The 20,784-nt window shown below is 40.3% G+C and overlaps 1 protein-coding gene across 2 annotated transcripts in view; it reads right to left on the bottom strand.

Moving 5' to 3' along the window:
• The window catches only part of si:ch211-196i2.1 (collagen alpha-1(I) chain), a 117,185-nt gene that overhangs the window by 61,657 nt on the left and 34,744 nt on the right, over window positions 1-20,784 (bottom strand). The window contains exons 2-6 of one of the 2 annotated variants that reach the window (XM_034895444.1): window positions 17,449-17,596; window positions 16,663-16,821; window positions 14,011-14,203; window positions 10,775-10,906; window positions 10,288-10,368 (exon numbers count right to left, since the gene is read on the bottom strand). In XM_034895444.1, coding sequence (XP_034751335.1) covers window positions 10,288-10,368; window positions 10,775-10,906; window positions 14,011-14,203; window positions 16,663-16,821; window positions 17,449-17,596 — 713 coding nt within the window. Of the gene's footprint in view, window positions 1-754; window positions 1,173-10,287; window positions 10,369-10,774; window positions 10,907-14,010; window positions 14,204-16,662; window positions 16,822-17,448; window positions 17,597-20,784 lie in introns of those variants that run through there. The other variant, XM_034895445.1, reaches the window with a different exon arrangement.

The following is a 20,784-nucleotide window of genomic DNA, read 5'->3' as shown; positions in this document are numbered from 1 at the left end:
ATCTACTGGATTTACTGAGTAACAAGGAACGAAAGAATCTTATTATGTATACTATAGCTTAGACTCAATGATGATGTTTCAATCCTTTAGGTCATCAGATAAAAAGTACCTAGTCACACAAAAAACAACATATGCACCAAATATTTATAGATTTTTTTTTTTATTTGGTTGCTTCTCAGTCAACGATTTTTTATCCTAGACACTTCTACATTGAAGCCCTTATGTGCAAGTACTGGAATTACTGATCAAAATACAAACCTGCAAAAATCAACAGTGGCTGGTTAAAAGCCTACTATGCCACTGAATCACTGTTAGTCATGAATGTGACATGTTATGCATAAGTAAAGATAGTGTCTGTCAGTAAGCAATTACACAATTACTTTGTTCAATCCTCCAGTTTGGAGAACAATACTTGAATGTAGTTGATATTAAGGCATAGAACTATTTAGCTGGACAATCCTGACCATGACATCACCCAAAGGAAAACAACAGCAGGTGCAACCTTGAACTTTAAAACATCAAAGACGGATCTTTAAGAGCTGTGATTCAAAGTGAGACATTGTGTTAATCACACAAATATTTGTTGTGATAGAAGATCAACATCCTCATCCCAGTAAAATCAAAAACATTGCCACATTGTGTGCAACACAATGGTCTGCAAAGCATTACGCACCGTACTTTACGTCAGTGTAGAACAAAGGGAACATTTACATTGATAATTGCAGCATGTGTATACGGTTACACCAGGCAGTACCTGTCCCTCCAGACGCCTTTGACCCTGCATGTGCATTCCATCTAAATCCAGCAACAGGCATCCCAGCAACAAGTACCATCCAACATGGTGGAGCATGACTGCCGGAGACACTGCAGGTCTGTCTGCACTTCAGCTCTGTTTACCCACAGGCAGACCTCTGCACAGGAGGCTGATCCAGCACCCAGCAGAAACACCCACACACCTACTGGGTACACACCCTTCCACTTGTACCAACCATATATCTTATAAAGACAATGCATCTAAGCCAGCGTACGTAGGACAGAAGCCCAGCCCATTAGCCCTCAGGGTGGCCTCTGTGAACATGAGAAAGAGCGAGACAAGGAAACATTTACAGGGAAACTGAAAAAGACAACTGTAATGTCTTCAAATCTGGGAGCATTTATATTTCAAAACAACCAAAAGTCTTTTAACTAATAAATACGTTATATTACTTTTACCCACAACAAGTCAGAGCATCATGACATGTTATAGCACATTAAATCCTCATAGTTCAAGTAGTCTGACAGCACCCTAGATTAATTGCCAGAGTGAACATCTGATCGCAACGAGCTATTTTGATATGACGTTAACTGCAACATCACGGGCCACTAGAAATCTGTTCAAGTGAATAACTGCTCCTTTCAACTGAGGGAAGCAGAACGAAGGAAAACAGGGCCAGGGCTGGTGTAAGGGAATCCCGGCTACCTTCACACATTGGATGGATTTGGGTTGGAAGGAGCTTGCACACAACCAGACCTAAAATGTAAGAAATCTCTGGAGGGGAATTAGAAGAGGGGGGAATGCCACAGTGGTCAGAGTCAGCAAAACAACCACAGTTGAGAGAACATTTGAGAGGAAATATTCACCAAGGATTCTCTGAGGTTGACTTGATTTACATGCGCGAGAGGAGACCTCCTCTGCATGAAAGTCGGCGGGGCAGCTCCCTGTCACAGGAAGCATTACTTCATGTCTTTTAGGAATAAAAGAAAAGCTGGTCTAGCATAAACAGCAATATAAATAAACGAGAGCAGAGGAAGGTTGATTCGGGGTGAACCGAACCCTTTAAAACTGCAGGGCAGATGTGCCGGGGAAATCAATTATCTCTTTTTAATTCTGAACAACTTCCCGGCACATCTTGGTCCTCCCCGCCAGATAATGGCTTCCAGAGATCTCCAATGTCTGCACTGAAAATGTAATTATTTGCATTTGAAGAGCAGGGCCTGCAGTACAGGTTCCTTACGGTCCTTGTGGAGAGGGTTAGCATTGGGAAGATGCAGAAACAAGAGTGATTGCAAGATGCTGATGTAGCACTATTGTGACATCGCTCCATCACCTTGCATTTAACCGGAGCTGATTTATCTTTACAGCATAGATACCCTATACTAAATTAGTTTTGGAAAAGATAATTATTAGTTTGAGCATGTTGGGACATCTCACGTTGAGAAAAATCGTTCCGTGCCTCTTAGTGATATGGAAAAAGACAGCTAGAGCAAGAACTCCTCCTTTCTTCTGTTCTCTCCTTCTAAATCCTCCTTTTGTCTGAGCATCCCCTCTTTTCAACAACCAACATCCTCTTGTACTCCATGATTTGAGGGCCTTGTCTGTAATTACTTGATTTTATATTGGAAACAGTTATGAACATTGCCAAGAAGATGAAAAGTTACTGCTCAATCTATGATAATGTGCATAAAAGAAAAGTTTGACAGTGTACAGAAACATCCTGTTCAATTAAAAACCAAGGCATGGCCTTCAGATGCTCTTTCATGTATATCGTTTTATTTTACTTTTTTACACAGCAAACACAATGCATGTTTCCTCGTCATTGTGTTTTAATTTAGCAAATCATTTGCACAAAATCTTGTGTTCTCTTTGCCAAATAGAGACTTTGATGCAGCATGCAACTCAGAGCAACCCACAGAAAATTGTGTTTTAGCCCCAGAATCTAGCCCACCAGAAGGATTGTTTGGGATTGTTTTGATATTAGTGTTTTCTTCATTACAGTATACTGTCCTGGAAAATGAGAGCTCTGTATCCGCTGTCTCCCTTTTCTTGCTGCACTGACATGTTTATGTTGAAGTGTGTCATCTTCCTACAGTGCCAACGCTTTGGTTGAAGAGCCCCAAGCATGGAAAAAAATACCTCTTTTTAAAGGTTTCATGAGACTGTTAATTTTGCTGGCCTTTCACAAATAGCTCACTTTCCTTAAGATTTTCAATTGTTTCTGTAAAGCAGAGGTTTCCAAACTGTGAGGGAGAGTTGCGGTGATTGAGAGACATCCATAAATCTGCTTAAAAGAAAAAACAAAAGACACTTCTTATACAGTGATGTAAATCTGTATGTCCATGGTCACAGTGCGAACAGGAACTGCTATGAGCTAATTCTGAATACTATTAATGAAGCCAATTTGTCAAAATGTAAACAGATACAGGCTACAAATACTAAAGAATGCTCTAAAGCACCAACCTTGCTTTTCAAAACTTTATTTTCTTCGTCCTCATACCATCATCAAAATTGCCTCTGATGCATACACAAATGCACATGACACTGACAAAAAAAAACTGAAAAAACATGAAGCTGGAAGATTGAATTACTGAATTGTTTCAGTACCAGATGGTATCTGGCCATCTTTCAGCACTATAATTAAGGGAATATTACATTATATTACAATATCATCAACACTGCTTGAATTCTTCTCTCTTCTCAGTCTCTACTATGATCAAAAAGTCTGACAGCCACTAATCACAGAGCTCTGCAGACGCAGTTGGAGAGTGGTGAGAGAACTGTAACTATCCTGTTCAGCAGAGCCATCGTGTTGGAGCCAAACCCAGCAGGATTTGCATTTGCACGCTGGCAGAATACCGTACAAAATCACAAATAGAAACTGATGACCTGACGTGCGCTTCTTGGCTGGCTACAGTAGCTATTTCAAGTTGAGAGTTGAAGAGGTCTGTCAGCACATCTACGTACCTGCTTCTATCCCTCTTGGTTGCTAGGTAACCTAGTAAATTTGCTGTGTTGTGCAACCTTGTTTTCCAACGGAGCAACATTCAGAGAAGAATTTGGGCCGACCTAAGTGAACAGTATTGAGATCAATGATGGAATGTGACGCCTGCTGGCACGAGAACATGTTTTGGGCTAGCAATGTGAACATGAAAGGAATTTAACATACAGAATGATTGATTCTACCTTTGACAGTTTAGGAATGATATCAGCTTTTTGTCCACACACTATGCTCTGGCTGGCACTCCTGACAAGCAGATGATACAATATCCAGAGACAAGAAATGGCATCCAAAATGATAGTCTTGCAGGAGCAGCTCATATCCACCTTACTTTTTGTATGACACGTGAACGCAGGCTTACCTGTCAGTGGACTCTCTCTACATCCCAGCTGGATGACTCTGACCGGGCCCCGACCTCTGACCTCAGCTTTAGTCAGCTGATGCTTCTGGCAAAGTAAGCAACGAGGCCAGAAAGGGTTATAGAGAAAGAAATGACAAAATCCTTATGTGCCTCAAATCCCTCAACAAATCCTGCCATGATTTTTCCCTCTGCAGTGATGGTTCCACTGTTCCTGAATTCACAAAGCTTCATTACCATCAGTGTCATCATTGATCAAACCCCAAAACGGCATTCTTCCATCTCCCACAACATTGCCCGTCTTCACTCCCGCTTCACCAGCTTCATCTACGCCTTCACCCCCTCTGGACTACTGCAACGGCATCCTGTATGGCACATTCACCAAAACCTTCAAGAAACTACAACAGATCCAAAACTCAGCTGCCTGTCTGCACCAAAGATCACCCCCCCCCTTAAAGAGCAGTCTTAGGAGACAACTACTGGCTTCAACATTCCCTAAAAAAATATAAACCTAGAATCTAATGACATGCAAGGTAAAAGTGGTTGGATGTAGGAATGAACCCAAAGAAACACATCTGTAGCTCTACTGAGATGCAGATGTGAGATCAGCCTGTTTGATTCAGTCTCATCACTATCCTTAGGGATGTTTTCAGCAACAGCTTTTTTCAGTGAAAAAGTTCCAGTAACGTCAGTTACTTGCCCAGCACCAAATGGCAGATGGATAAAGTTAGCAACTAGTTGGTGAATGAAATTAAACATAGCGAGCTAAAGAGCTAAAAACAGATGGTGGAGACTTAACCAGAGCTAAAGGAAGAATATTAAACTTACACTCATCAGGTGGACACAAACACGACTCCAAACACTTTGTAACTGTTAGCCAACATGTTAGCCATACCAATATTATAAAAGGTGGTAAAATGTCAAGTCTAGTTTATCTGCCAAAAAAATAAATTCATTACTTAACTATTACACAGTCAAATAAATTGATTCAACAGGACCAGCAATGTCATCTTTTTTATTCCACACATTCTTCTTCCTTGTCAAAACCTGGCACCTAAATTCCCACAATGCACGTCACTACTGACAGTTTGGTCAGAGATTCAGGTGTGTTATAGCCTGGAAATCCAAAGTCAAATCCGAAAGATTAAGGGTCTGGCAATGAGTAATGAAAATGGCCCAACTTGAGGGGCGGGACCAATACTGTGCGCTGCACTCCACGCAATTGGATAACACTACGACCAATGTTTACGGATGTTGACATTGCAGTGCTGTCATCTGTTTAGCTGGCCTCTTGCCTACCTACGTCAGATACACCGATGCGATTGGTGCAGCTCGGCTCCAAGGGCATGGGTAAAGAGCACCATTACTCATTGCCAGAGTAACTAGCTGAGCAAATTGAAATTGTGGTTTTGGGAGAACTCCTGCTGGAGCCACAAAAGGCTTTATACTACTTTTTTCCCACATATGCAATAATTATACTCTTCAACAACTGTAAACAGGCGTTGATGTGTACAATTTGTGGAATTCCCCTTTAATGCCCCTTCAAATTTCCATTTCCGGCCTTTTCTGGGAATTCACAAAACAACGTCTTAAAGGCCAAATAAAACAAAGACACTGATAAAAGATACTGCTCTTGTCAATACTTATGTATAAGCAATGTATTAAATAATTTCAGTGTAACGTAAAAGATGTTGCCAAAGTGTTGACACATCATTCACCTAACTGCAGTTCTTTCAACCAAAACATCACCAAGTGATCGTGATCGTTCAGCTCATTGTTTCGGTTGGTTTTCTATCTACTACTACTACTACTCTCTCAACAGTGCAGTTTCCCAGCAGCAGCAGGCAGATGATTTCAGCAAATATGCCCAGATAAAGCCACTGTACGCCACCTGTACTGTCAACATAGTGAAGCATTTAGAAGCAATTTCCCTTTGAAGTTTGTGGACAAAAACAAAGCTAGAACATTAGGCCTACATTTGTTTGTGGGCAGAAACATTACTCCAAATAAAGCTGAAGTCTGTTTAGTAAAAGGAAACACTCTCAGTTGAGTGAAAGCGCCCATTAGTTAATTAGCAGCCTTAAAAAAAGTTCAAACAATTCTCAACCTTTATCAACACTTACGCTTTGCTAGGACATGGCCATTCCACACAGGGTAATGCCATTTAATAAGCAACTCTTGCAGACTTTGCATAGAATACGACATGGACCCTGGTGGATTGACAGTCCTGGAGAAGTGTCAAAATGATGGATCGTTTTTCCACCTCTTTGTTTCTGTCTCAGCTTGCCGGTAAAAGCCATTGTTTGACAGGTTTTATGAACGAGGCCTCTCTAGAGACCCGAGTGGAAACACACGGTTGCTATAATTATTTATAAATCTGAAAGCCCTCAGACAAACTGGATTCACTAGTGGTACAAAAAAACAATCAAACCCAAGCTCTGTCATGCTCTCGCTCTCTCCCTCTCATTCTGACGTACATGCATACTGTATATTCAATCCACATTTTTACAAACCTAATTTAAGAGAATAGAAACTTTATGATCAAGCGGGAGTCAAATATTCACTTGACTATTTTTCTAATTACTTGATAAATCTGCTAGTCTATAAAATAATTACGTCTTTACATTGCTTGTTTTGTTCTACCTAAAGTCCTAAGCGATTTGATTTACAACAAACATGTTTGGCATTTTTTCTCAATGAATATCTTAAAAGATCAAAATAAAGTAATCCTGAAAATACAGGGCATGCGGATTGGGAGGGTTCAAAGTCATCAACATACGCTGAAGTTCATAGTTCTGGTTTGGAATTACATGTTTAGCTAAGGTCCCTGACCTCCAGGAGTGTTCAACATCTTAGTGCACATTGGAGGGGCTGTACATTAACTGGGAGAGTGCCATGTCTCTAAAGAGAGCACCTGTCAAGGGAGCCGGTGGCCCCAGACAGGACATGCATCAAAGTCAGGAACCCCAACAACGTGGCCCCGCAGTCAGAAATGTTATGCTTCAAAGACGACAGCAGCAGACCTTAGCGAATGAGAAATAGATCTTGCTAATGTAGGAGACTTGTTTTATTTCTATTTCTTTCAAATGGGCAGATTCTGAGGAGAGCCAGAGACAGGATGGCTGTACCTCCACGGGTCTGGTCTGGGTGGATGTAATGAAAAACAGACTGTTGTGTCCAATATAACTCCCTCGTTTACTCATTATACTAATAAACTGGCCATTTAGAAAGTGTGAAAAAGAAAAAGGCAAATCTCTTCGTAATGCTTGTTTTGTCGGCAGTCTAAAACCCAAATATATTCAATTTACTATGATATAAAAAAGCTCAAACAATCATTTTTTACTTGGTGGTTAGATGATTAGTTTGCATTTTTTGAATATGCATTTAATACTTTGATACAAGATGATTGACACAACTGTACAGTTAATAAAGCATGTAGCTGGAGCCAGCAGCCAGGTAGCTTAGCATAAAGTCAGACACAAAGGCGGCAGGGGGAAAATGCCGGTTAAACAGACAGAGACACAGACACAGGGACATAGAGACAAGGACATGCAAAGAGACAGACAGAGAGAAAGACACAGAGACGGGCATGAAGCCAGAAGAGACGGATGCAGACACAATGAAACAGAGCAATAAAAACAGATGAAGACATAATGAGAAAGAGATGCAGCCAGCTGATAAAGGAGATTTTAGTAACTATTAAGACAGATCTGTTGCAGCTTGTTCCTGCAAACATTCTCCATGACTCAAAACAGCAGGAGAGGCCTTTGCAGTCTACATAATCCCCATGGCATCCAAATGCCATCCTGATGGAGAAACTCTGTGGTAGGCATGGCATGCTGGTTGTGTTCCAGATATGACAAAAGTACTCACTTCCCGTACTCAAGTAGAAGTACAAATACTTGTGTTCAAAATACTCTGGGAAAAGTAGAAGTACCGATTGCACGTCTTTACTCCAGTCAAAGTAACAAAGTACAGGCTCGGACGTTTTCTTACAGTACTAAAATCATGCCTTGCCAATGACAGTGCAAAAAGACTCTGCCATTACCTTTACATGATGTCTAAACAGACATTCATCAACAACATCCCCATACTTTACAGTTACGCAGCGCATTCACCAGGAGTCCTTCTCGATGCCCACTATCTCAAACATCTCTCTCGGATAAGGCCGAGGATGATGATTGGGCACGTCTTGCTGCCCGTCTGCCCCGTCTCTGGGGTCTCCGATTTCTTCATTTTCAATCACATCGCCGTCCGTACTGCTACGTGACAACGTTGCTGCCGTCTAGCCGCAAATGAATGTCTGTCGCGTAGTGGCAACGTATAGTGCTGTATATTCCCATCCAGTTAGATTGATTTTGGTATTGATGACTCAAATAATAATAACAGTAACTCCAGTGAAATGATTTGAAACTTGTTAGCAAGGACTAGATTAGGACTGTATTTAAAGGCGATTCTGGTTTCCAACATATTGAATCCACAGCCAGGTGAAACCTAGCTAACAGGTGAAGAACACAAACAACAAAATCAATAGCTAACTTACTTTAAATGTGCCAGAACTAAAGACCAATACAACATCAGGCTTAAACAATCACACCTGATAGACAACCTTTTGTACAAAACTAAAGTAACGAGCCAATTTTGTAAAATGTAGGGAGTAGAAAGTACCAATAGTTGTGTTAAAGTGTAACGAGTAAAAGAAGAAAAAAAAATAGTAAAGCAGAAATATCTGAAGAATATACTTAAGTACAGTAACAAAGTGTTTGTACTTTGTTCCTTCCCATCCCTGTTGTGTTCTACATTTAAGACACTACTGTACTATGAAGAGAACCAGATCCATCTTCAATATTAAAAGCGTTTTGCACAGACATAAAAAATGTAAATTCAAACCAGCTTTGCCTTCCTTCGTTTCCAAGTGCACGGCCTTTGCTTTATTTCCATTTCAAACATGTGAAGATTCCAGAACAGGGTTTATTCTGTAGTGCCAGTGTAAACATCTGGATGTATTTCAGGAACTGTATTTAGTTTGGTCTGGAAGATTAAACTTCAGTGTGTGTAGTCATAATAAAAAAAGAATTTGTGAATGTAAAAGCCAGCTCGTATGTACTAATCACCTAAAATAATTAACACAAGCTTTAAACATTGAATGAAATGTCATTACTTCCTTAATTCGATGCATTTCCTTTTCTGACAGAAATTTGGGCTTCCCTCAAACTGAACCTCAACCGACTTTGGGAGAGAATGGGGGGCCACTGTGTTTCTCTCACCATGCCTCTAGAGTTGGTCCCCGCTCCGAAGCAAGTGAGAGAGTAGCTTCTCACACTCTCCCCACGCACACACCCATGACGGCTCTGCTATTCTCTTAAAGAGATCAACACACACACACACACACACACACACACACACACACACACACACAGGTATGAACTTCAGGCCACTAATGTAGGCTACGGCGACAGGTCTCCATGGAGCCTCCGCAGAAGAATTCTGAATTCTGCCCCCAAAAGAAAGAAAAAAACTGATGATGATCACCATAGATTACATTAGGTTTTCAGTGCAGAAAACTTCTCAAAACATGAACTGAAGAAACAGGGGGAAAAAAAATTATACAGTGGTTGATTTTAAATCCCTTAGCAAAAAACAACAACATTGGCTGATTGTTTTCTTTATAAAAACCATAAGAAATGTGCACTCAGCACTTCAGCACTCAGATGAGCCATTTCGCAGGCGACAACAAAGACCAGTAAACAGACAAAGACTGATGGACCAGAGGACACAGTTCAGGCACACACACACATACAAGGTTAACCAGTCAGCTAAGGACAAGAGGTGGGACGTCTGGTTGGTGCCTCTGTCACCCAAAGCTCTGCACCGCAGCGCTAATTAATGACAGACTCTGGACTGGTGGTTTTACAGACAGGGCCTGATTAAAACAAAAGCCAGTGTAACTGGACAAGTAGTTTGTATAAACGATTGTAGCTGCCTGCCTGTCTACAGCTTCAACTGATCACCATGACGACTGGTCAGCTGCCCACACTCTTCATCTACAACACTGGGGGCAGCTGTGAAACCAGGCAATAGCATGTTTTTCTGTTTGTTTTTAACACCTCAATGAACAGGCAATTTTCAACATAGATTTACAGAGCACTGCACACACCGACATTTCCTACTCACAGTTCTGCCAAAGCTCAACATTGACTCGTCCTTGGGATTTCCCAGCAGGTCCTCCAGGTCATTTGAGGACAGCAGTATATTCTGTGTTGAAACAGAGGGGACAATTTTTTTAATTTAAAAACCACAAATAAAAGACCGCTCAGAGCTAAACCGATGATCAACCAAACAGCCAGAGTTGTTAAATTCACCAGACTGGATCAAGATCACAGAAGTCAGTGCCGCTATTATATTAAATCCTCCGATGAGCTTCTATCATGCTTCATAGTATATAACAGGTTCTGCTGTCAAAAGTATTAACTGCAAGAGTCTGAATGTCTAAGGTGTGTGCTTTAAAGGGCATCTGGCTTTCTCTCAAACACCTCGGTGACATGTCAGAGCCAAGTTGTTTACATAATTTAAAGGCCACACTAAGAGTTCATTTCACTTGTGAGAATAACATGACTTTTCCCAATCTCTTAATATTTCGTTTTCATTCCTCTTTCCTCACCTCCCTGGCGTTTGTGCGTGGGGAGCGAGGGGACTTGGGGGGGCTCTCACCACAGCGGGGCTGGTAGTGGCTACAGTGTTGCTGGGCTGCTTCTGGGTCACCCATCAGAAAGCTCAGCTGTCGGAGATGACCCTGCAGAGACAGAAACATAAAAAACACAATGTGCGGGGTCAGAAGCACAGTGTGAAGACCCAAATGACCTTAATGTAGATATTTAAAAGAAAGTTATTGCTTGATGTACAGTTACATTTTTGAGAATACAGGAAACGTATGTATCTTGACATACACCTTGAAAAGGTTGCTCTACATCAGATTACAACAGATCAGTTAACTTCCATATATACAGAGAGGAAAATAAGTATTTGAACAGCCTGCTATTTTGCAAGTTCTTCCACTTAGAAATCATGAAGTGGGCTGAAATAACCAAATATTAACATTGATTAACTCAGGTGTTCAAATACTTATTTGCAGCTGTATCATACAAATAAATAGTTTTAAAAAATCATACATTGTGATTTCTGGATTTTTCTTTTTAGATTATATCTCTCACAGTGGACATGCACCTACGATGACAATTTCAGACCCCACCATGATTTCTAAGAGGGAGAACTTGCAAAATAGCTGGGTGGTCAAATACTTATTTTCCTCACTATATTTTTTATATATATATATATATATATATATATATATATATATATATATATATATATATATATATATAGTGATTTCAATATCATAACTAAGAAAATACATTTAGGTCAAAGCTACAGTTACAACATTTTCTAAAAATGAAATGTTCATCATCAGCTCAAACTTTACCTATATCCTGACAGTACTACATTAATCAGATCTGTAAAAAAAGAAAAAAAAAGAAAAAAAAAGAAATCACATTCCTCGGCCTCCTCCTGGTGTTTTTATTGGCTTATTGAAAACAACCAATCAGAGCTGATGAATCTCTATCGCAGTGTCAATAGGCTCTTTCGAGATTAAATGCGCCTCGCCTGTAAAGTGGACGAGAGAAGTCGAACAGTTTCCAGCCGTTTCCAGGAGCCTTTAGTCTGATCAAAAAACAATAAAAAGTTTACATAAAACATCATCATGTTGAGTAGATTCTGAACCAATCAGCTGTTAATCAGCTGTGTTTCCCAGAATGCTCTGGGTCCACTTGGGTCTTTCAGTCCGTGAAAAACAGTCAGTGTTTTCAGAAATCTATGTCGTGGCCTGGTGACTCTGGTGATTTGGCAACTATTCATTTGGTGAATGGTCTTCTTCCTAAGCCTGCTGTAGTTCAGGCAGTAGAGCATTTCAATCAATCCCAGGCCTTGCAATCTGATTTGAAGTGTATGAATGTGAGTGAAAGGTACCTGGAATAAGTAAAAGTGCTTTGAGTAGGCAGGAAAGGGTCTGAACCTTTGATATAATTAGCCAGGGGCCGTCGGCCTGGTGGGAAAAGGGGGACTTCATAACAGGTTATATGCACAAATAACACTCATTGGGTAAAATTTAACAACCTTTTTGATTTTACATCCTTAAATCAAACCCTAAGACAAGTGTAAAGAGACATTCATTTTTCAAGGAACTCCATCTTAAGTTGTTTTTGTTTTTTTAAGATTAATTTTTGGGCATTTTAGGACTTTATTTTGACAGGACAGCTGAAGACATGAAAGCCAAGAGAGAGGGGCGAATGACATGCAGCAAAGGCCAGCAGGTCAAAGTTGAACCGGGGCCCGCTCTACCAACTGAGCTATCCGGGCGCCCGCAAGTGTTATTTTTGTATTTAAAGCAGTAACTGAGGTATTTAGAAAAAATAAGTTTCATGTTGTGTTGTCTGTAGAAAACCAAACCTCTGGCACCTCTGCTAGAACTACCCTAAAAATAGCAAGGGAGCAAAAACACATGTCTGCTAAACACAAACATCTGCTGCATAATTTCATATAGGAAATTATTTTTGATAATTTAGGTGGCAAGTGATTATTTTATGAAACAGACAAACAGATGCACAACACATACAACCTGTTTTTAACTATGCCAATCATATTCAAATCCTACTTTGATCTTAAATTAAATCCCTTAAAATAAAGCAGAATGTGTCCCAGTCGGGCTGCAGTGGAGTAGGAGTAATGTGTGGTTTAGCCTTGCCAAACACAAAAGATTGTCCAGAGACAAAACTGTCGCCACCTCTGAGTGTGGAAGTGCTCCGTCCTTGGAGCTCAGTAAAAAGCTATCACCAGGGGAAACCAGGCAATGGAGTATCCATTTTAGCTGGTGCTAAGAACAAATCCAGATGCACCCCTATTGACAGCATGTCCACAACATGTGAAGCCAGGTCCATTATGGACCTTCAAAATCAGCCTTTAATGGAAGAGTTTCAGTTTTGCCCTTGAGATGAACCATTCAAGGACCATTGAAATGAATGAATTGGAGGCTTAATATATTATTCTGCACTTAAAATTGAATTACTATACCAGACAACAACAGTAATGTAGGCTTTATGAAGCAAGTCCAGATTTGTGTTTTTTAACTCGTGCATTGTCCGTTTGGAGCGCGTGCCCATTGCTTGGTTACTAGTATACAACAGAAATGTAAGGTTTACATGAATTGTTCTTCTCATGGGTTTCCTCCTATAGCCCAAAGACATCCGGGTTTGTTTAACCATAACGTTAAGTGAGGTGCGATGTCTTTGTGTTGCCTGAAGAACAAGGAGGGGATTGAGGTTGCTGAACTCATCCTCTGTCCAAACACTCATCAGTGTTTCCTCTGTAATTTGATGTAACACTGGTGCTTGGGAGGTAATTGAGGTTGTGGTTTGAACAGGTTGCAGGGCTTTCTACGCATACTTTACAAAAACAAACACACAGTTTCTAAGTATTAGGGGCTACACTTTGTCTGTGATGAAAAGGGAATGTGGTGAACAGAGCCATGGGGCTGGAAAATCTACTTGTGTGTTCTCTCTTCCGCAAGGATAAGCATGTCCTTTCGGTCTAAATTTGAAGGAACTAGACTACACTATACAAATGTGGCTTATAACCAGGCACCAGTTGGTTAAATATCACCTGGCTAGTGCACAACAATCTGGTCATATAATAGTTGTTATTACACAGACACATTTCAAAATTCGAAAAGATTTAAAGAAAAAAGAAAAAATTAATTAAATCAGCTTCTGGGCATCTTGTAAATGTTTAGAAAGAAAGGGCAAGATTAATATTAGATGATGTACATGGATAGAAGCCACTTACTTCAAATGGGGTCTCAAAGCCCCCGATGATGCCTCCAACCATGAGCAGTCCATCGCTGCTGATCCCCATGCCGTGGTACACCCAGTCCACACGCTCCAGCAGAGAGCAGTCCACATACAGCGCCAGCCGTTTGGCAGACACACTGACGGCCACATGGTGCCACTTTCCATCAGACAGACCGCTGACTGGGAACCTGACAGAGAGACATATGGGTCTATGTAATCACATCTTTGGTTTGTGTGTTGAGATGAGGGTCTGCATGGATTCATCTAGAAGATCAATTTAAATCAGACTTGGGCCCTCTGACTGTTGGAATACAGCTGTATAAGTGAAAGTTCAAACCTTTTTTATTTCTCTGAACTTATGAAACTGTTCTTTCACTGAATAGCAAGGTTTGGGCTGTAGGTCTAAGAGACTAAACTTTGACTGTAACATCCATATGACAGCTCCAGGGGTTCTGTTGTGTAGAATTTGATATTGGGTTGGGCTGGCAGAAATAAATCTATGTATGCAAACATAGCTGATCTATCGGTTTAGATAGAACCCTCATTTAATATTAAAAAAGGCTGAAACTGTTTTAGAGATTGATTAAAATAGTAAACAAGGTTTTGCTGAAACTAAATTACAGCCTCAAGCCTCTAGCCTGTAGCAGAGATGAGGAGGGAGGGCTCAGGAGTTCTCGTAAGATTACTTTTTTCTAACTAAATGAGTAAGAGAGATTTTTTTCCATTTTCAAAATTGCAATGTTTATTTTATTGCTAATCAAATTTCTTTTATTGGTTTTCCTTGATCAGACTTTGATGGCCCCCTCTGGAGCCACAGAAACTTCATAGATTTTTTTCTCTCTCACGTATGCACAATCGGGGGAGTTCCCCTTTAAATTATGAAATATTAATTTTTAATGTCTAGAAGACCCACTACTGTCCTCTAATAATCAAGCTGGGCTCTAGACCCAACCGGACATTGTAGGTGGTAGCCACCAGCAGACATGCTGATAAAAAAAATAAAACATGTGCCAACAGTAAAAGATAAGTGTAGTATATATGTGTCTCTCTTTTGGCCAAGTTCTGCCTGCTGTCTTGCAGTGATGAATTGCTTTGAGGTCTGTGGTTCATGAAGATGAGAAACCTGCCAAAAGACGACTTATAAATCATTTCACCAAAGAGACGGCCAAACACAAATCACAGTCAAACAAAACACACATGCTGCAAACAAATACACTTCCACAGGGCTCTCCTCCATCTAGCAGACAAATGTTCATACACTTCAGCCAAGAAGCAGGAATGGGTACAAGTGGGCCTCAACTACCTGAGCTGGATGTTGTAATCACCTTTTGACATATTGATTAATTGGATAATAGGTACAGCCCGACCGATAAAGGATTTTTCAGGCCAATACTTATACGAATATTTGGTTATTTAAAAATCGGCCAATATACTGTCTTACTAAAAAAAAAATCCAGAAACAAGTTTCAAAACCCAAACAGATTTCCCTAACAAAAATAATGATAATAAGTTTTATTGTCACAAAAGAACAGAGGAACATCAAAATATATTAAAGTTCTGATAAATAAAACGTATAAAAATACAAACTTGAGATATGACACTTAATGTCCTTTGAACAAAAACACACAAAAATCTGTGTTGCTAACAGGGACATTGTAGATTGCCCTCTGGTGGACAAACTATGCAATGCCAAGCTCAGACCATGCTTAACAGTCCGTTTTTATTTTTTAAATATTCATTTATCAGAATCATTCTGATGAATGAATATTTAAAAAATATATATATATATATATATATATCGATCAGGCTCTGATGATAGGTAAGGCATTACAAGTAAAAAGCATTTACTTGTTTGTCTGGTAGTGTTACAACTGCTCTTATATTTGTTTGTGTTTGGCTGTGTGTGCGCATGTGTCTTGTTTTATTGCGTTTTCACATGCAAATAGCGCTGTGCCATAGCTTTGAGACGACTGGTGGAAGAAAACATGCCCAACACATGATTGGCTGCAGCTGTTGATCACCGGACATTTAGAGGCAAGATGGTGGCCGTCATCGGGCAGCAGGCATTCCTCATCCTCCTCTTCTTTCGACCGGCCACACTTTGTTTTTGTTTAGTTGTTGTTAGATTAGATACTTTTCGTTTCAGTAGTAAGGGTGGAACGCCAGGTGGGTTATTTTAGTTTTCCTCTTGTTTATTTAGTTAGGAAGGTAAGTCATTGTCATTCCTTTGGCCATCTTTTGGGTAGGTTAGGCATTAGGTTAATATTTTACTTTCTAGACATGGTGGTTTTGTTTGGGTTGTTTTGTTTGTTATTTTAGTGGTAAGGCTACCCTAAAGCCTTATTTAAGTTTCATATATCTGTTTAATTAAGAGTTTTAATTAATGTCAAATAAATACGTTTGTCTTATTAAAACTAGTTGTGTGGCTACTTGGGAGACGGGCAAGATGGGGTCTTTTTTATTCATGTTGTGTCCTAGGCACCCCTAGACTGGGGTTAGATTTTAAACAATTTTAGCAACAATCCATGAAGAAATGCTTCTTGAATCTGCTCAAGAGATGTTCCAACAATCAATACATACTTAACTTTCACTTGATTTGTATTAATTTGGCTCTAAAATAGGGAAAGGAAACAAAAAGTGGGCTCACTCATAGTGTCGCTGCTGTGTTCCTATGAAGATGATGGCGTAAGCACTGATACGCAGCTGCACCATAACGTGGCCGTCGGGGCTCAGCATGGTGAAGACACTGCGTTCATCTCTCTGGGGACTCCGCAGCTGCACCAGTAAACTGAATTCATCGGCAAACCTAAACACAAACAGACAAACACCATGTAGCCATACATTTGCTACTCAAAATATATCCACGATGTTCCACTTTCACAAATTGCGCCAGATTTCACTAATTTAGGCTGGATAGCCATTGCCTTCTGCTTTATTTTTGTGCTGGCATTTTAAACTCCGGCCAATTTATGAGGACTATGGTTAATGGTCCTCAGACCTCTGCAGGGTAAATCCAGACAGCTAGCTAGACCTTTAGTTCAATCTGAGTTTTCTCTTTCATGACTAAACAACTTTTGAACGTACAAGGCTATTTTGCAGAGCGGGCATTGATCCGTAGGGTGCTCAGCGCCACCCAAGACAATTTTGATTGGTTTAAGGAAATGCCAATAAACCAGAGCAAGTTTTTCTCCCATCCCAGAATGATGTGTGGACGAGCCAGACCCTCTTATGAAGCACTTTAGAGGAAGGTCTGGCAATGCGAGACTACTCAAAACAAAAGGATACCACTGGTAAGATATCTTACAGTGAAAATGTTTAACTGACTAACTGGGGGGTACTATTTAAAAGATTATGAGTTACCAAAACCTAACAAACATTAGAATGGCATTATTAATAGTTGCTTTAACATACAGCGATGTAGAGGAAAGCGTACCTGTCAGTGAGGAGCTGTTGAAAAGAGAGAGCCAAGGTGGAGTACTGTCCCACTTGTAGGACTGGACACCCGTTGTCGTCCACAGTCACTGAGACATTACTATTGTTTGACATGTGAAGAGAAAGCTCCTGCAGAATGTTCACCTCATCTGTAGGGAGAAAACACAACTTAAGTTATAAAAAAAGCTTTTCTTTTTTGGTGATTTCTTTTTGACATTTATTTGATAGGACAGCTTAGGCATGAAAGGAGTGGGGGGGACAACATGCAACAAACTCTGACTCGCAGGTCGGAACCAAACCTGCAGCTTCTGCGGCGAGGACTGAGCCTCTGTAGATGGATGCACGCTCTACCAGGAGATCTACCCAGGCACCCTCAAAAGGCTTTTTTACATCTCAACATCATGCAGACATTAAATATCATCTCAAACAAGCACAGATCATTCATCCTACAATATTAGAGTAGTGTATAATGTGCTTGTATAAGAACCCAGTGCATGCAAATATGTAGTGAGACATCAAAGTGATTCAAAACAGTTTTTATTACAGACCGAGAGGGAGTTAAGAAACAGAACTTAATCTTTCATCTATCTAATTAATGTCATAGCAGCATCATTAGAGTCAAAATGAAGGGTTTCTGTAACTTTTTGATGCATTTGGCCAGCTCTAGGATAGGCCCTAATGAAGGGGAATTTCTATGCTAAAGCCTGCAATGATATTTTAGCTACAGAACAGACGCTTTCCTGTTTCAACATGAGAATGCCTCTGTACAAAAAGCCAGATTCATGAAGAAAAAGGTTCCTGAAAGAGAGGAGTCCTGACTTAACCTCATCTGGCATCTTTGGGACAAACTGGATCTGATCACCCAACATCAGTGCTGGACCTCACTATTGGTCTTGTGTCTAAATAGAAGCAAATCCCTGTAGCCATGTTCCAAAATCTGGTGGAAAGCCTTTTCCAGTTATAGATCAATGCCCACGGTTTGAAAATGAGTAAAGGGTGTAATCGCGGGTGTCCACATACTTCTGGCTCGCTGTGTTTGATCTACACCGTTTAAAAATTGGGGAACTCAGACGTCAACCACCTGAAGGCAACCATACCAAATCATTCTTCTTAGGAACTTAACATGCTGTGAACAGACTATTGATGGCATTCCTGAAAAGCAGAAAACCACTGACGGGGCCATTGCCATTAAAAGCTGCACAGGGCTGCTTCTAATTCCATTCTATTTAAAGACTTTTTTTCCTATGGTGCACTATAGTGCCTAACATTGTACTGCTCACCCACTGGCGTTTTTCACATCAGTAGAAGCAAGTTTTAGGAAAGTATTTTCTTTTTACTTTATGGGAACAGGTAATTTGCCTTGCATCCTGTCCTGTACACAGGTGGGTTCTGTTGAGGAACTCTGCGCTTTAACAAGAAAGTGAGTCACCACTCTAAGGCTGGTTTTGTTATATACTGATCAGACTTTAACCTGGGGACTGACTGAGCTCATTCCTAACTTCCCCATTATGTGAGAGGAAAGTGGCCGTCGGGACTCAGCATGTCCTGTACACAGGTGGGTTCTGTCAACCTGAAGAGGCTAACAGAGAAGGTGCATTTTAGTAACATGCAAGTGGAAATATCTTTTTGACATGTTAGAGTGATCATGGGCAGTAGGGCGCCTAAAAATTACAATAGCAGCACTTAAACATGAACATTTTGGATTTTCCAAAGGGCACACACGATATTTGGACTGCTTAAGCGGATCTCTCAAGCACTTTCATTAATGAACTGATGTCCGTCAGCTCTTAAGAGACCTGTTTGCTCTTAACACTCCATTGACAGCAGTGCCAGAGAAATCACTTGTCTACAAAGAGCAGCATAGCCGCTCGCACTCTGCTGCCCCGAGGAATGGCATTAGGGGAACATATCTGGTAAAAAATCTACAAGGAGTTAAATCTATCTGTTGTTACACTAAACATTTCAACCACATCAGCCTTCCAGGAATCCTCAAAGATATATGGACAAAAACCCCTTAGAGGAAATGATTTGAATAAGGGTTTGCTTTGCACTTTTAACCTTTCGTTACCCAGCCGTGTGGAATGTGAGGTCAAAAAGTCTGCTACTCAGGTAAACAAGGGGCTCAGAGTCACAATAGCAAGTAAATGACAGACCCCTTTAATTATCTTAGTTCACAAAGATCTCAGATGATGAACAGAACTTTGCCCGGTCCAATTTCCGATTTTAATCTCACAATTTGCTGCTAATGTTGTTTTCTCAACAGAAACATACAGAATGAAGTCAATGAATTCTGCTTAATCCTGGGGCGATTAGATTTTGAGGACTATGTATGCCAACCATTCCTGCTGATGCTAGCGTTAATGGAGCACGCCACCAAGCTTAGTTTACATTTGAAGTAGTGTTACTTGTCAGACTAATTCGCAAATTGTGCTTCTTTTTCCTCTCAATGCCTCAGGACACAGTTGAACAGACAACCAATCAGAGCAACAAAACAACACAGCTCTGAGCATCACATTCAAGTTGGGGCGATGCTTGGTTAAATCACATCAATTGCAATGGTATACATGACCACATGAATGACATTTTTGATCTTGCAATTGTCATAAATATAAGGCCAACCGATAAAAGCCAATAATGGCTGTATTTTCTTTTTAACAAATGTGAAGAAGAAAAGATTACAATTTTAAAAAGGAATCACTGCCCTGTCTAATGGTTAGTCTGTACATATCTTACTTTGCAGTGATTTCCCAAAGCTGCATCAAGCTTCAAAGTGAGATCACTATGCCAACAGACAAGCTGATGAAAAACTGTTATTAATGCTTATTCCACTAATGGCAAATATATCTAGGCTATTCTAGTTTGGAATTTTATGTTACATGAAAGGAACAGCTTCTTTAGGATGACAGCAAACATCCCATGTCTACTCTGTCTCTAAAACTCGCTGTGGGCTGAGAATAAAAGAAGGGACTCTGAGGTGTACGAGTTGCAGCTGCAAATGCCATTGGCATGAAAGTATGAAGGTAGGTATGATTACTGTTATTACTTCGCTGAAAGCCACACAGCTGGTGGATGAGCCACGTATGGTGAAGCATGAATCAAGTGGCTGAATCAATCTGGTAATGCAAAAGCAACTAGGTGGTCTGCTTGAACTAATGATACACTTCATTTGTGTGAAAGGTGTGACGGTTCTGTGATTTATGGAGATACAAGGTTTCTGCTAACAGTGACAAATTATTTAAGCACTAGGACAAGCACAGCACTTGTCTTGTGTGTGATATGTAATCACACACAAGACAATTCTGCTAAATACCATCAGTATTGATGTAGAAACAATGAC

The sequence above is a fragment of the Etheostoma cragini genome, chromosome 16 (assembly GCF_013103735.1).
Source record: "Etheostoma cragini isolate CJK2018 chromosome 16, CSU_Ecrag_1.0, whole genome shotgun sequence".
NCBI lineage: Eukaryota > Metazoa > Chordata > Actinopteri > Perciformes > Percidae > Etheostoma > Etheostoma cragini.
Note: the sequence above shows the minus strand (reverse complement) of the source record. Positions and strands in the feature narration are given on the sequence as shown.